This window comes from Amblyomma americanum, chromosome 7, assembly GCF_052857255.1.
Source record: "Amblyomma americanum isolate KBUSLIRL-KWMA chromosome 7, ASM5285725v1, whole genome shotgun sequence".
Taxonomy (NCBI): domain Eukaryota; kingdom Metazoa; phylum Arthropoda; class Arachnida; order Ixodida; family Ixodidae; genus Amblyomma; species Amblyomma americanum.
Window position 1 is genome coordinate 133,542,677 of NC_135503.1, and position 13,652 is coordinate 133,556,328.

Sequence of the window (13,652 nt, forward strand, 5' to 3'; positions counted from 1 at the left end):
CGAGCCCGGTCCTGTTCCTGAGTCAGCAACGTCTATGCTGCTCGGCCGGGCCCCTGCCACAGAGCTCCAGGTGTCCGGTCCGCCACACCCGATTTCTACTACTGCTGATCAACAGGTGCCAAACCTCCCCGATGAGCCTCCTTCTACTGACGAGCGCCAGGAAACAACACTCCAAGGACCGACTCACTTGTTTCCTGTTAAGTTGGCTTCAAATAATCATGTTACAACAAAGTGTACAACAGCATAATCTTACCGGTACTCACCTACGGGGCAGAAACGTGGAGGCTAACGAAAAGAGTTCAGCTTAAGTTAAGGACAACGCAGCGAGCCATGGAAAGAAAAATGATAGGTGTAACGTTAAGAGATCAGAAGCGGGCAGAGTGGGTGAGGGAGCAAACACGGGTTGATGACATCCTAGTAGAAATCAAGAGAAAGAAATGGGCTTGGGCAGGGCATGTAATGCGAAGGCAAGATAACCGCTGGTCCTTTAGAGTAACGGAGTGGATTCCAAGAGAAAGTAAGCGGAGCAGGGGGCGGCAGAAGGTTAGGTGGGCGGATGAGATTAAGAAGTTTGCAGGCAAAGGGTGGATGCAGCTGGCAAAGGATAGGGTTAATTGGAGAGACATGGGAGAGGCCTTTGCCCTGCAGTGGGTGTAGTAAGGCTGGTGATGATGACTGGAATCATGTTCCCACCCACAAAGTGTGCCTCGAGAGGACGAATGAGACGGCTTCTAGTTGCGACAACAGAGAAGTACAGACACCCCCGCAGCAAGAGGTACGTTGCGAGATTCTCCGAAGTGACCCTGCTAAGTGGCCTGACGTTATTAATGACAGCTTTCCGAGTGTATGCCTTGAGAAAGGGCCATTGTATTTTAAAATCGGGCAGGATATTTTTCGTCTTCCGAAAGGCAATACAAAACTTAGATACGCTATATGCCACCTAATCTTTTCATGCGAGAAGCTGTTATTGGGGAGGCGTACAAGCGACACTGGTTAATGTACTCAGAGTCCAAAAGCTCCATTTACTGTTTCATGCGCAAACTATTTTCGATTTCAAGCAACCCCAGTGCTTTCACCACGCACGGCTTTTCTGATTGGAAAAGAGCCGAAGAAAAGGTTTGCGCACATGAAAATGGCATCGAGCACCGGAACTGCGCGGCAGCATGGCTCGCCCGCTATAACTTGAGCAGCACAATTGACAAGGAGCTGGTTAAGCATCTTGTCACTGAAATTGCTTACTGCACAGAGGTGTTGAAGCGCGTAGTCGTTGTAGTTAAGCTTCTAGCTGACGCAACTTAGCGTTTAGGGGCAGTGAGGAGATTTTTGGTTCACCGATAAATGGCAATTATATGGGAGTGCTTGAGGCCATTGCCAAGTTTGATCCCTTTATAGAGGAACACATCAAACGCTAAGGGAACAAAGGAAAAGGTCACCCATCGTCAAAACCATTTGTGATCAATTTATCGAGCTTATGGCAAAGGCTGTCAAGGAACGTCCTGTTGACGAAGTGAAACGCGCAAAATACTTCTCTGTGATTGTTGATTCGACTCCACACCTTACACACGTTGATCAGCTGTCAGTTGTTTTACGATACTATTTAAATGGGAACGTGTACGAACGATTTCTTGGGTTTGTTCCAATCGAATCGCATACCGGCTTGTATCTTTTCGATACCATGGTGTCTCTCTTGACGACCAATGGAATCTTCTTTGAAGATTGTAGGGGCCAAGCTTATGATTATTCGAGTTATATGTGACGAAAATACAGAGGCCTGCAAGCTCAAATCAAACACCTGAACGAATTGGCAGTCTACGTCCCGTGTGCTGGTCATTCACTGAACTTAGTTGGCACGTGTAGCGTTGAGAGTTGCCTTGAGGCAGTCAAATTTTTCACTGTAATTCAGAGACTGTGTGTGTTCTTTGCTGCCTCACCTAAGCGATGGAGGTATCTTTTGGACAGCATGGGCGGAACTGGACAGCAGCTTGCTTTGAAAAGTCTCTCTGAGACCAGGTGGACAAGACACGCTAAATAATGTAAGGCCATTCTGAAAAATTTCAATGCAGTCTTGTGTTACCTTGAAGCTATATCAAAGAACGAGGAAGAAAAAGGTGACACTAAGAACTAAGCGCACTTTTTCTTCAAGAAAATGACAAAACTGGAGACTGCATTCATTGCGATTTTCTGGAGTGAAATTTTGGAGCGCTTTCACAAAACGCGTGTAGCACTTCAGAAACCAGGCCTAGACATTTCAACTGCTGTAGACATGCTGAGCTCTCTAGAAAGTTTTGTTAATTCTTTGCGACCTCTACCTGATACCTTCGAAAAGAGAGCACGCACGCGAAGTACCAATCAATGTTATCAGGATGAGGGCAAACGCATCGTTTTGAGTAAGCACCCGGACGGAAAAAGCGATAGTGCGCTACAGGGTGGAAAAAAGTTTATCGTAGAGACCTGCAGTGTTGCACTTTGCAGTCTTTTGAAAACTTTCGAAAGCGCTGCTACGGGGGACACCAACAGAAATAAAAACGAAGGACAAGCGCTACTATCGACTGAAGTTTATTTAAAAAAACACATAAGGTTAAATAGCTCACACAAGGCAGCCAGCAGCGCATGCGCCTACCCTCAGAATGACAAAACAATTAACTGTGTTGAATCATTGTGTTCTCCTTCGTCTTCTTTCTCTTGGTGTCCCCCGTAGCAGCGCTTTCGAAAGTTTTAAAATATGTACCAACTCGCTCAACTGTCCGTGTTACTTGGCAGTCTAGGCTCTGCTTTGCGAGTGCGAAAGGCTACCTACACTGAACTCTGCGAAAGGTTCGGATTTTTAAAATTGATGAGAGAAGTTGGGAGCGAGGCCTCTCTGGCACAGCAGGCTGCGAAGTTGGTGAAAACCTAATAATTCATTTCGAGCCAGCATTTTCCACTCAAATCCTTCACTTTGCGCACTTTCTGCACAACTCTGTGTGCCAGGACACGAGTCCCCTGGGAATAATGAAGTTTCTGCACGAAAGAATGCTTATTGATGTGTTTCCGAACCTTACTATTGCTTTGCGAATGTACTTTTGCATACCCGTGGCAAACTGCGAGACCGAGCGATCGTTTTCCAAGTTGTCGCTGATAAAAAATCGCCTTCGTTCGAGCCTTCTTGGGTGAACTCGCTTGCTATCATGTTCATTGAAGGTGACCTCCTCCGCGATCTATACTGCGAACAGACTATATCTGATTTCGCCAAAGCGAAGGCGTGAAAGATGCCATTTTAAAAGAGGACTGTCTGCGCTATACATTTATAGCTCCAATAAGTTCGTTGTGTAGCCTCCCAGACTCCACGTTGCCAATGAAATGCTGAGCAGTGTAATTCAAGATATGCAAATCTTCGTTGTTCGTCTCTTGTTTGTTGTTCTTGTGACATTTAGCGTGCTTATAAAGAACTGTATTTTTGTTGTTCTTGATAGTGCCACTTTTATTTGGTGTTGTCCTTGCTTGACTTACTTTTAGCGAAAACATTTTCAAATAATGTTTTGTAATTACAGTTGGTAATTTTCATCTGTATTCTAGTGCAATTTTATGGTGTTTGTATTGCCATAAGTATTGTATATAACTATTGCATATTTATAGAGTAACGTTTATAACGATTACTGCAGTCTGATGCTTGAATTTTGATAAAGAATGTTTTGGATACAACCATGCGTCTCCTCACGGGATTAAACTTAGTGATGCAAACAAAGCCTGGCTTCAGAGGGATCGACATCTGAGCTGTGTTGTCTTTTCTACGTTCTTGTTCGTCTTGAGTGCACTAAACTTTGCCTTGAAGCCTAACTTTTGCTGAAAACAGAATGCAGATTAATCACAAAGTGAACATACGTGTTGGTGTTTACAGCAGCATGCGTTTCAAGCAAGTGTTGTTGTTTTCCGTATGATATTAACAATAATAGTAATCCCTTTGATCGCGCTTCGTTGTTTTTAATTTGGTGGAATTAAAATAAAACATGGCATATTTTCCAGTAGCGTAGCAGGCGACAGGGGGGGGGGGGGGGGGGGGACAGTATAGGGAAAGGGGGCCTGCATGCGCATTAGCCCAGGGCCCCCATTTTTCTTAATCTGGCCCTGCGGTGTAAGAATATGTGGCTTTGCTGGGGCTCGGAGAGGCAGTACCCCGATTAGGTCATTAAAGATGAAAGTGCGAACTCCCTGGTGGTGAACTGTCGCACATGGTTATCGGGTATAAATCATGAAGAAATAGCGGCGTAAACTGGCGCGACCGCCAGAAAACCCACGTAGCACTAAAACGTTACTACAGTGTTATTTTTTGTTCTAATCGGACGTTAAGTAATATTCTTACTTGCCTTTCTTCTGACGTTTCTGAAACGCTACAAATAAACGCCACAATAACCTTTTTAACCTAAATAAGCACTTAAGGAACTCATATGCAACTTGTGATAAAATCTCAACGTAACCCTGCAAAACCAGACCTGGCAATTGTGAGAGTACTCAAGTTGAATCAACACTTTGCAAGGAGCCAGGGCGACGCTTGAGCTCTACAATGAGGGCAAGTAATTAAAGCAAATCAACGTACAATGTACGCGCCCGGTCCCGAAAGTGATATAGGGGAACTGGTAATAAGCGATGTCTTCTTATGAAAGTTGGGTCTGTGTATATACGATTTACAGCAGTCGCCAACGTATTCAACTGCAAAATTTTCCTGGTTGAAAAAAATCATTGGCTTACAAACCGTGGGAAAAATTGCGGAAAGAATGATCGGAATATATTTGTAATGATGTTTTATACCTTTGATATGAATATTATAGTAGCGTTTAAAACGCAGCATTACCATAATGTTCGATTTTAATGTTAACGTTTGCGAAACAACGTATAACATTATTTGATAATATTTTACATTCGCGTGACGTTTCAGTGCAACATGTAGTGTCATTGCAATCTACACAACAAATTTGTGACATTTTATGCTTGGTGATATATGTCACAGCGCGTTTTCCTTTGTTCTGGCTTTGTTTTCTTTTGTGCCACATTTATTTGAGTTAGCCATGCAAAGAGAACGACTTCTCAGGTTCCGTCACCTCTTCTGCAATGGCGGCCGCCCTGGGAGTGCTCACTCTTGAATCGTTGCGCAACCCTTGTATGGGGCGTCAATTAAACTGTCATTGTACGAGACGTATTGCACGCGGCCATTTCTTCATAAAAAGTCGGCAGGGGCAGTTAAGACCGCTTACGTGTGAGAAGGCAAAAGCCCGCCCGCTCACAGTTCGTGAACGCAGTCGCCGCTGACTGCGGCGCAGAGGAATCGCGTCGCCACGCAGCCGTCAACGTCCTACCTCTACAAGGCTGTTCGAAGCAGCCGCCGCGGCGCCGCTGCACCCCTTCTGCTCCGCGTGCTGCGGCGTGATGTAACCCGATGCGATGCAGCTTGCAATTCTTTCTCTAAGCCGCGACGCCGCGCTATCTTCGTGAACGCAGTCGCCGCCGTACCGCGCCCCCCTACCCCACCAGGCGCCACATCAGGTTGCATTCGGATGCGCCGACCGTCTGCATGAGGAAATCGAGTTATCACACACACACAGGCGGGTTTTCGCTCAATGTGGCAAGTAAGGAATTTGGCTTTAGAACCGCGAACATGATCCAACGCTCAGTAGGCACCAACCAGAGAGTAACACGTCACATACACGTCGGCGACGCCCGATTAAATCGCAGCGTATACACGGTACACGGACTACGGAGACCGGGTTCTTAAAGCACGGCTGGCCAGTACGCGGTGGCGGGACTGGCGACTGCGTGGCGCGCACGGCATGCGTCACGTGAGTGCGGATGATGCGTTTGAGCATCCGAGTAACGGAGGCTGGCAGCTAGTTGTGCGAAGGGTACGCGCTGAATTTGGAGGAAATGAGGTAGAAGAGGTAAATCAAAGACAGATATCTGTCTTTGTGCCTGTCCTCGTGTTCCCCAAATACAGTGCTAGCGCTTGAGTTGTTGAACACACATCGGGTCTCTAGAGTGGATACTTGACCTGGCCATACTTAGTCAGAACCGCAGAAAAATGTTTTCACCCGTTTAGTGAGGTTTTAAACATGACAGCGACCTCTCAGAACTTGCGTCTGTCGACCTTAAAGCTTCTAGGACAGCCATATCCCATGACATCACAATATGACCCTTTAAAGACATCCACACAAGGAGTACTACATAAGGGGTAAGTAGCAATATAATTATTATGGTGTAATACGTATTTCTGTTGCGCTGGCAAACAGGTTAACCAGCGACGTCTTGAGGAAGGCAGGAATGAGAACATGGTGGGCACTGAAAATCTTCCGCCATGCCCACTCATTCAAAATAAATACACTCTTCACTAAACAGACATCAAATCTGATGGGGAAAAGCACAGACTCATGGGCGACATTGCAGACCGCGTACGAGCGCACACGTACGAACGGAGACAGAGACGAGATAAAATTGACGCATGAAATTCCAGATGATGTTTTACAGATTTTAGATTCAAAGTTGACACTGGCAGAGAAAAGTGTACGCTGAAGCATCATCCAAGGCAAACAAACTCTTGTTACCATTTCATTCATCCCATTCCAAACTGCATGGTTAAGAGAGCAATACCAGGGCAGTGCATAAATAACGCCCTAAAGATTGAGTGGTCATTCAGTGTCTAATGGTTTGCGCAGGCAAGCGACATGCCTCATGTCAGCTGGCTATCGCAATAGCCTGCTTGTATCTGTAGCTGAGGGGATGCTAAAAAAACAAAGAAAAAACACAAATGCCTTAAGGAAAGAAACGGAAAACGGACTGTATACCTGCATAACATCTCGCACCGCCTAAAAAAGATCAGAAATCGCAGCAACATCCGAGTGATGCTCTCCGCGCACGAGAAGCTGGGATAACTTGCAAGACGACAAATCCGTTCCAAAAGACTAAGGAGCCTTGCACAATAAACATCGCGATCCTTATGTTGCATGTTCACCGGGGAGGGGATGAAGTTTCCTTGTCTTGTGGATCCAGTTACATTGGTCAAATGGGCCGATCTCCAAACGCAATATTAATGTGGCTCAGGAGCAAGGTCGGCAATTACAGGAACGGGAACCTTCCTGTGCGTTGTGACGAGTGTGAAATAAGGAATGAAAATCCTGTAAACCTTCGTTCCAAGCGTGCAGGATACTAGCCGTGGATAGGAGCCAGGATGCGAGAGAGATAACTGAAGCAGATTTGATCAGGAAAGCGGGTGCATCATGTGTCATGTCATATGACACATGATGCACATGATGCAGTATCATTCAGTCTACCTTTATTAATGCCCTGAAGAAGTCATGCGAGCACAACTTGCAAGAAAGCTTCACAAACCAGATATGCAGGCTCACGCAATCAGGGTGCCCGTCAAAACTGCTTAGTTCTGTTGCAGAAAAAGAGCTAAAAAGCATCAAGCGCGAAAAAAGTCGGTTACCGGCTGAAGCGCGCAGGCAATATGAAAAGGTTGCTGTTATCCCTTACATGCACCACATTTCACACAACCTAAATTGTAAGGGAAGCTGGAGTAGACGTTGTCTTCTCCGCCCCCCAGCGCCCAACGCAGCTCTGTCGGATTGTAAATGAAAAAGAAAAAAGGAACAGAGGATGCACCACTCGGCACAGAAATCACTCAACGGCATGCGCGGAAGGCGTCGTCTACTCAATTCCTTTGTCTTGTCGCAAGGTATACATCGGCCAAACAGGCCGATGCATCAGTGAAAGGCTAAGGGAGCCCAAGAATGACTCATCAGGTACATCAGTCAGGAATCGGCCATTTGATTGTAAAACATTTTATTCGCCGGGAGGAGCTTGGCAAGAGGTCGCGTTAAGTGGTCGAGAGTACATAGCCCTCGACGACTTTGTCAGCCCACTCCACCGCCAAAACTTGCGTTCTGGGGTCAGAGTTAGCCAGCACGGTCTCCCACCGCTCGAGAGAAGGAGCTGTAACTAGATCATCCGGAGGTGGCTCTATTTTGCAGTCCCACAGGATGTGATCGTAGGTAGCACGTTGGCCACAGTGTTTGCAGTTTGGGTTGTAAAGATCTGGATAAATGTGCGCGAGGAGTGATGGGGTGCGTATCGATCTCGTCTGTAGACGACGCCACGTAACCCCTTGTTCTTTAGTAAGTCTTTTGTCTGGAGGGGGGAAAATTCTCCTCTCTAGTTTAAAATGATTGGTGAGATCATGATATGTGATCATTGAGTCCTTCGTGAAATTCAGGGAGCCAGACTCATCCACTGCCCGGTCGACGAAACCTCGGGCTTTATTGTGGGCTGCCACTGCCGAAACTGCGACCCAAAAAACCATGCCACCCTATGTTCGAAAAAGCCACTGTGTTAAAAAAAGTACCGGAACAAGCTGACGCGTGAAATAGTGGAAGCCACCGAGATTTTCAGGCACGAGGGTGAATGTGTCAGCGCACCCTCGGTTTCAGTGTCGGAAGAAGAGTTAGCCTTTCTTTCTGGACCTGTTTGACTTAACCTTGGTTTTACAAAGGAGTTACATTCTCTGCTTTTTTCGCCAATCTCCCTTTTATCGCTTTTATTATCTTTTTCTTGCTTTTAGACTTACTTTTCGCTGAATTTCATTTTTTGATATTTTATCTGCTTCTCTGGGTTTTACTGCATCTCATCTGACACCTTTAGCCGTGTTTTTTTGTTGGCTTCACCCAATTCTTGCTTTCCCCGTTTTTACCATTTTAGATATCCAGCACACTTCTTCTGTGTTTAGCTGCGTTAATTGTTGACTTCACCTGTGTTGTTTAAATTTTGGTTTGCGTACCCGATCAGCATTGTGTTTTCATTGCGTTTTTTTTTTTTTTGCCACTACGTCTTTCTCATTTTCGCCATGTTTGATCTTTGCTGGTGTGTATGTTTTGGTTCAATGTTATCGGACCCCTTCTTGCAAATTCCTTTAGTCAAACCGCACCACTATTTCAGCTGTCGGAGGCTTTTCTTTTTTAAATTACTTGGTAAAATTTTTTTTGTCTCATCTTTTCTGGTTTCTTCCTGCCCTGTTCAATTCTTTGGTTTTCTAGCCTTTGTCGTTTTACCACTACTTGTCATGTCCTTTCTGATGCCACGAGTGTATAAAGTTTCCGCCGCTTGTTGGCGCCTGTGTTTTGGGTATATATGCAGTGTTTCGGTGTTCTTGAAATAAAGTTGAAGTTCAGCGCCGGTGACGTCGTCTTCCATGTCTTCTGTACGTGTTTTTTTAGGCGCTGTCAACAGAAGAACCATGCATTTCACTGGCTTTCAAAGAATCAGTGTTTCTAAGTGCAGCCACATGATGTCGGCATTTTCAGGTTGATGATGAGGAAGGTGTGTGCAGGGTGTTCAAAGTTTCTTTTTAGAGCAATTCACGCTCTGCTGCTCCCGTTCTGCAAGATCATGTCGGTATTCAAAGGGACATTGGGAGGCAGCGGAGAGCAAAATAAAAACAAAACAAAACAAAAATGAAAACATAACAAAATAAAATAGTAAAAGAAAATGAAAACGAATACTAAAACAAGGAAAAACAAAACGGCAAATATACAAAAACAAAAGTAAACTTAAAACAAAAGCAAAAATATAAACAAGATAAAAAGAACAAGAAATAAAAGCAGCGTAAATAAAAGTGAACAACTGCAGAAAGAAATGCGTAAACAATTGCAGAAATAAGTGTTTAAAGAACTGCAGAAAAGCAGCTTTCGCGCTGCATTAAGGTTCGGCAGAATTGTGACGAATGTGCGTCCATTTTTTGGTTTTAGATTCAAAAGGTGTTTTTGTACATGGGATATGCGACCAGGCGGACGCAAACTATGAGGATGATTGTCGTCCTAATATCAGTCATTAACTAAATGCAATAATTAACTATTTTATTTACTGCAGTTATCACGCATGCTTATATGAAAAATTCTAGGTAGTGGCGTTTGATGACTGTTCTGTTTCGTCGAAATTTAGTACCGCGCCTGTGTCCCGAGATCTCTACAAGTTCAGCCCAATCCGCATTCGAGAGCTCGGCACTCGGCATGAAGCTCCTCACTGGCTTGGTGTGAAGCTGCTGAGTGACATGCTCATTCCAGGTAAGGTGCTTTGAAAAACGCACCCCAAGAATATTAACGCAATCCACTATCTCCAACTGCTCACTGTCCAGACACAAATTCATATTAATTAGCTTCCAACAACCTACCTCTAGGCGTGAACAAGATTACTTTTGTTTTCTTAGGGTTGATTTTTAAGCAGTTCATCGCGGACCAGCGTTCTAAGTCAGACAGCGTCTTATTAGCCTTTATTTCTTATCTGTCTCCGCGTTGCCTGTAATAAAAATGCTTGAGTCATCGGCATACGAAATGAATGTAGCGTTATCTGTGCAGCATACAATGTCATTGATGTAAATCAAAAATAAAAGTGGGCCCAAAATGCTTCCTTGCGGCACACCAGTGCTAACTGGCTTCCTTGAAGATATTACGTTACTGGCATCTTCGAACTGTGACCTGTGGGATGTTAACCCATTCGCTTCCGCCGCTTCATCCGCGTTCCGCGCGCTGCCATCCGCGACATTTTTTGAGCGCGCGGCGCGACCGATGTCGCTGCTAACAAACCGCGATAACTTGCGCTAGAAAAGTCATAGCGCAAAAAAAATGGTTTTATTTTGCTCTCAAAGCACGCACACATTTTCGGAATTAGAAATTCTTTCGCGTATGATAAATTTTAAAACACTCTGGCATGTGAAGTGCGACGTTACATTTTTCACACTCCCAACGGCTTTCACTTCTATTCCCCTGTGCTTTGCAGACCACACATCTTCGAGATGGATTTTCCTTCACAGCATTGGGGAGTATCTGGCGAGGAAAATGCGCCCACTCAGAAGCTTCTAGCCGCATCGGTGATGGAGCCACAGCTGGTTTCCCTCTGCGCTGATATCCTGGCAAAACAGTTTCTTCGACGACCTGTTCGACAAGGTCCACCTTCCAATCCGCGTAGGACATTTTTTTCCCGGTTGCTTTTTGGAACAAGATATAGCTGTTATAAACAGCTAAATCCATAACATAAAAAAAATTTTCCTGTATCCTTTGGCGTATCTGCGCATTATAGGGAAGGAAGCCAGCTGCTGATCATGACGGTCAACGCCTCCCATGCCTTTATTATAGTCAAGCACAACACGAGGTTTCCGGATCGGTTGACCATCTTTTGTTTTTTTCGACGAAGTCTGCAGCAGCGTGGACAGTGGAGAGCATTGTCACTGGCTTTTTGTCCTGCCATTTTGCAGCCATGATGCCATGGGAAAACACAGTGGAGCACTCACCCCGTTGCAAGTTCAATTTCTTGAAATCTTTGGGCATGTTTTTTCGGTGCAATCTCGCTGTACCAACAGCATTGGATCCTGAATCTTTGACACGCAGAAACAGGGCCGGAGAACTATACCAATTGTCCACAAAAATGGTATGGCCATTTGGTAGGTACTCGCTTGCAAGTTCAATAACAACGGCCTCGCTGCACAACATTCCAGCCGTCGCAGGCGACTTGTCGCTCTTTCCGGTGTATATCGCAAATTTGAGGCAGTATCCACTGGTCGATTCGCAGATCTTGTAAAATTTTATACCGAAGCGTGCTCTCTTCGACGGGTTGAACTGCACAAAGCAGAGTCGGCCTCGAAACTTCATGAGACTCTCATCCACTGCCAACTGCTGTTCTGGATAATATGAACTGGAGAAAGCTTCCAAGACATACTCTAACACTGAGCGCAACTTCCACAGCTTATCCCCTTGTGCTTGGCCGCTACTGTCCGAGAAATGCAGGTATTTACAAAGGGCTTGATAACGCTGCCTTGGCATCAGGGATGGGAAGAACGGTGTGCTAATTACCGATCTGTGTGCCCAATATGACTGAATTGTGTTTTTCTTGACTTGGCCCATAAGTACACAGACGGCGAAGAAAACCTTCATCTCACCTGGTGTTGTGGGAAACCAAGAGCGATCGGGCGCTGAAGCCTGTTTCAGAACAGCAAATGCGTTCGTTTCATCAGCGATCATCTGCCAGAAGTCTTCGCCGATCAAGCAGTTGAACGACGTCAAAGCTGTCGGATTTGCAGAGAGGGCTAACTGAACAGTTCTCTTCATCCCTGAATTCCCACTGAACAAACACTGTTCCACTTTCTTGTCGCTGTCAGTCGGATTCCACTTCCAGTCTTCTAACTTCGGTGCTTTTGCAGGCGGCGCGCAATCCACATCTGATGAGTTTGACTCGGCGTCAGAGCCGACATCGTCGTCGGACGAGTCACTTTCAGAATCACTGCTTTGCAGTTCATCTACAACTACAGTGTCGTCGCTGTCCTCATCATCACTCGCAAATAGAACCGATTCAATCTCTGCCTGCGTGAGAGCCTTGCCTCGCCGCGTCGCCATGTTTGACTCAGAAATGCGGGCTTGGAAAATACCACGTGGAAAATACTTTTCTCCTTGCAAATATTTGAGAACCTTGCAGACAACTATCTCCACCTGGTGTAAAAATTAATAAACAAAAACCAGGAAACATTTTTATGTAGCGCCATCTCTTATTTATTGCAATAACTAACGGTTTTTTAGTCGGACGGCCTTTCGCCGTTTTTTGCCACTTCGGCCCTTTCTCCACCGGACGGCGAATCGCCGTCTTTTGACGCGAATGGGTCAAAAGCGAGTGGGCGGTTTCACGTACATCATGCATTTCTAATTTGTTAAGAAGGATGGAATTATTATATAACTCAAAAGCCTTAGAGAAATCTATGTATATGCCTATAGTGCCATATGCTTAGGGCTGAATACGTCTAATTCTGTTTCCCCCATCATGATTCTACCGTCCTTCTTCGTCCGGAACGTGGACTGACTAGCCTGAAAATTATCTTTTGGGTAAAAATCATGCGCCTCTGCCATGCGAACCACAGAGTGGTCTCTCCTTAAAGGAGGGAGCGGGGGCAAACCTCATGGTAGCGCCCGTTCATATCTCCTGGGTAACAGGGAACAATATGACAAAAAATTTGCGCCCCCTTTCCCCATGCCTCTTAGGCATTAGGCATTAGGCGCATGATTATGCTGCCAACGTTGTATGTGCCGGGGTAGCTATCGGAAAGAGTACGACAGAATGGCATAGCTCGCTCCTGCATTCTATCTTGTTGAATTATCATCAGAAAACTTCTACAGGCATTGACACGCTTCGATATTGCACTGTAAACGCATTAAGCGAATATTTGACCTATCGTGCACCTAAAATTATGGCCGACAACGGCAGGTTTTACTTACGGTCCCATTACACCACTCTTGATATTGCGGCTGTGGACTCAGCAAAGCGTTAGAAGCGGCGACCTTTCGATTCGGCTGGCGCTGCTCTTGTAGCCGACGGCCAGCGCAGGCACCGGCTGCCGAGGCCTAGAGGTTGAAAGGACCGTGCAGAATGAGTGGGCGCTCTGTGCGTGCACCCACAGCGCGATGAAGGAAGAAGAAAAGTGCCCTTTCCTCATCTTTTTCAAGACGCTTGGAAGGACCCCTGTCTCTGCGTCTTCCAATCTATCAGCCTATATACTATTACTACTCCTTTTCCCATCAAAACGTTCCTGTTTCCAGCAATTAACCGCCATTGTCTTGGCCACTCCCCCGTAGTGGGTATGTGCCAGCTTTATT

General features: G+C 45.6%; 1 protein-coding gene across 3 annotated transcripts in view; it reads right to left on the reverse strand.

Moving 5' to 3' along the window:
* LOC144096599 (ABC transporter G family member 23-like) overlaps positions 1-13,441 on the reverse strand; it is a 90,617-nt gene extending 77,176 nt beyond the window's left edge. For all 3 annotated transcript variants that reach the window (XR_013306784.1, XM_077629407.1, XM_077629406.1), the window contains exon 1: positions 13,275-13,441. Coding sequence is in view for 2 of the 3 variants with exons in the window: in XM_077629407.1 (XP_077485533.1) it covers positions 13,275-13,282 (8 nt within the window). In the remaining variant the exon portion in view is untranslated. The remainder of the gene's footprint in view (positions 1-13,274) is intronic.
* Between the last annotated feature and the right edge of the window lie 211 nt (positions 13,442-13,652).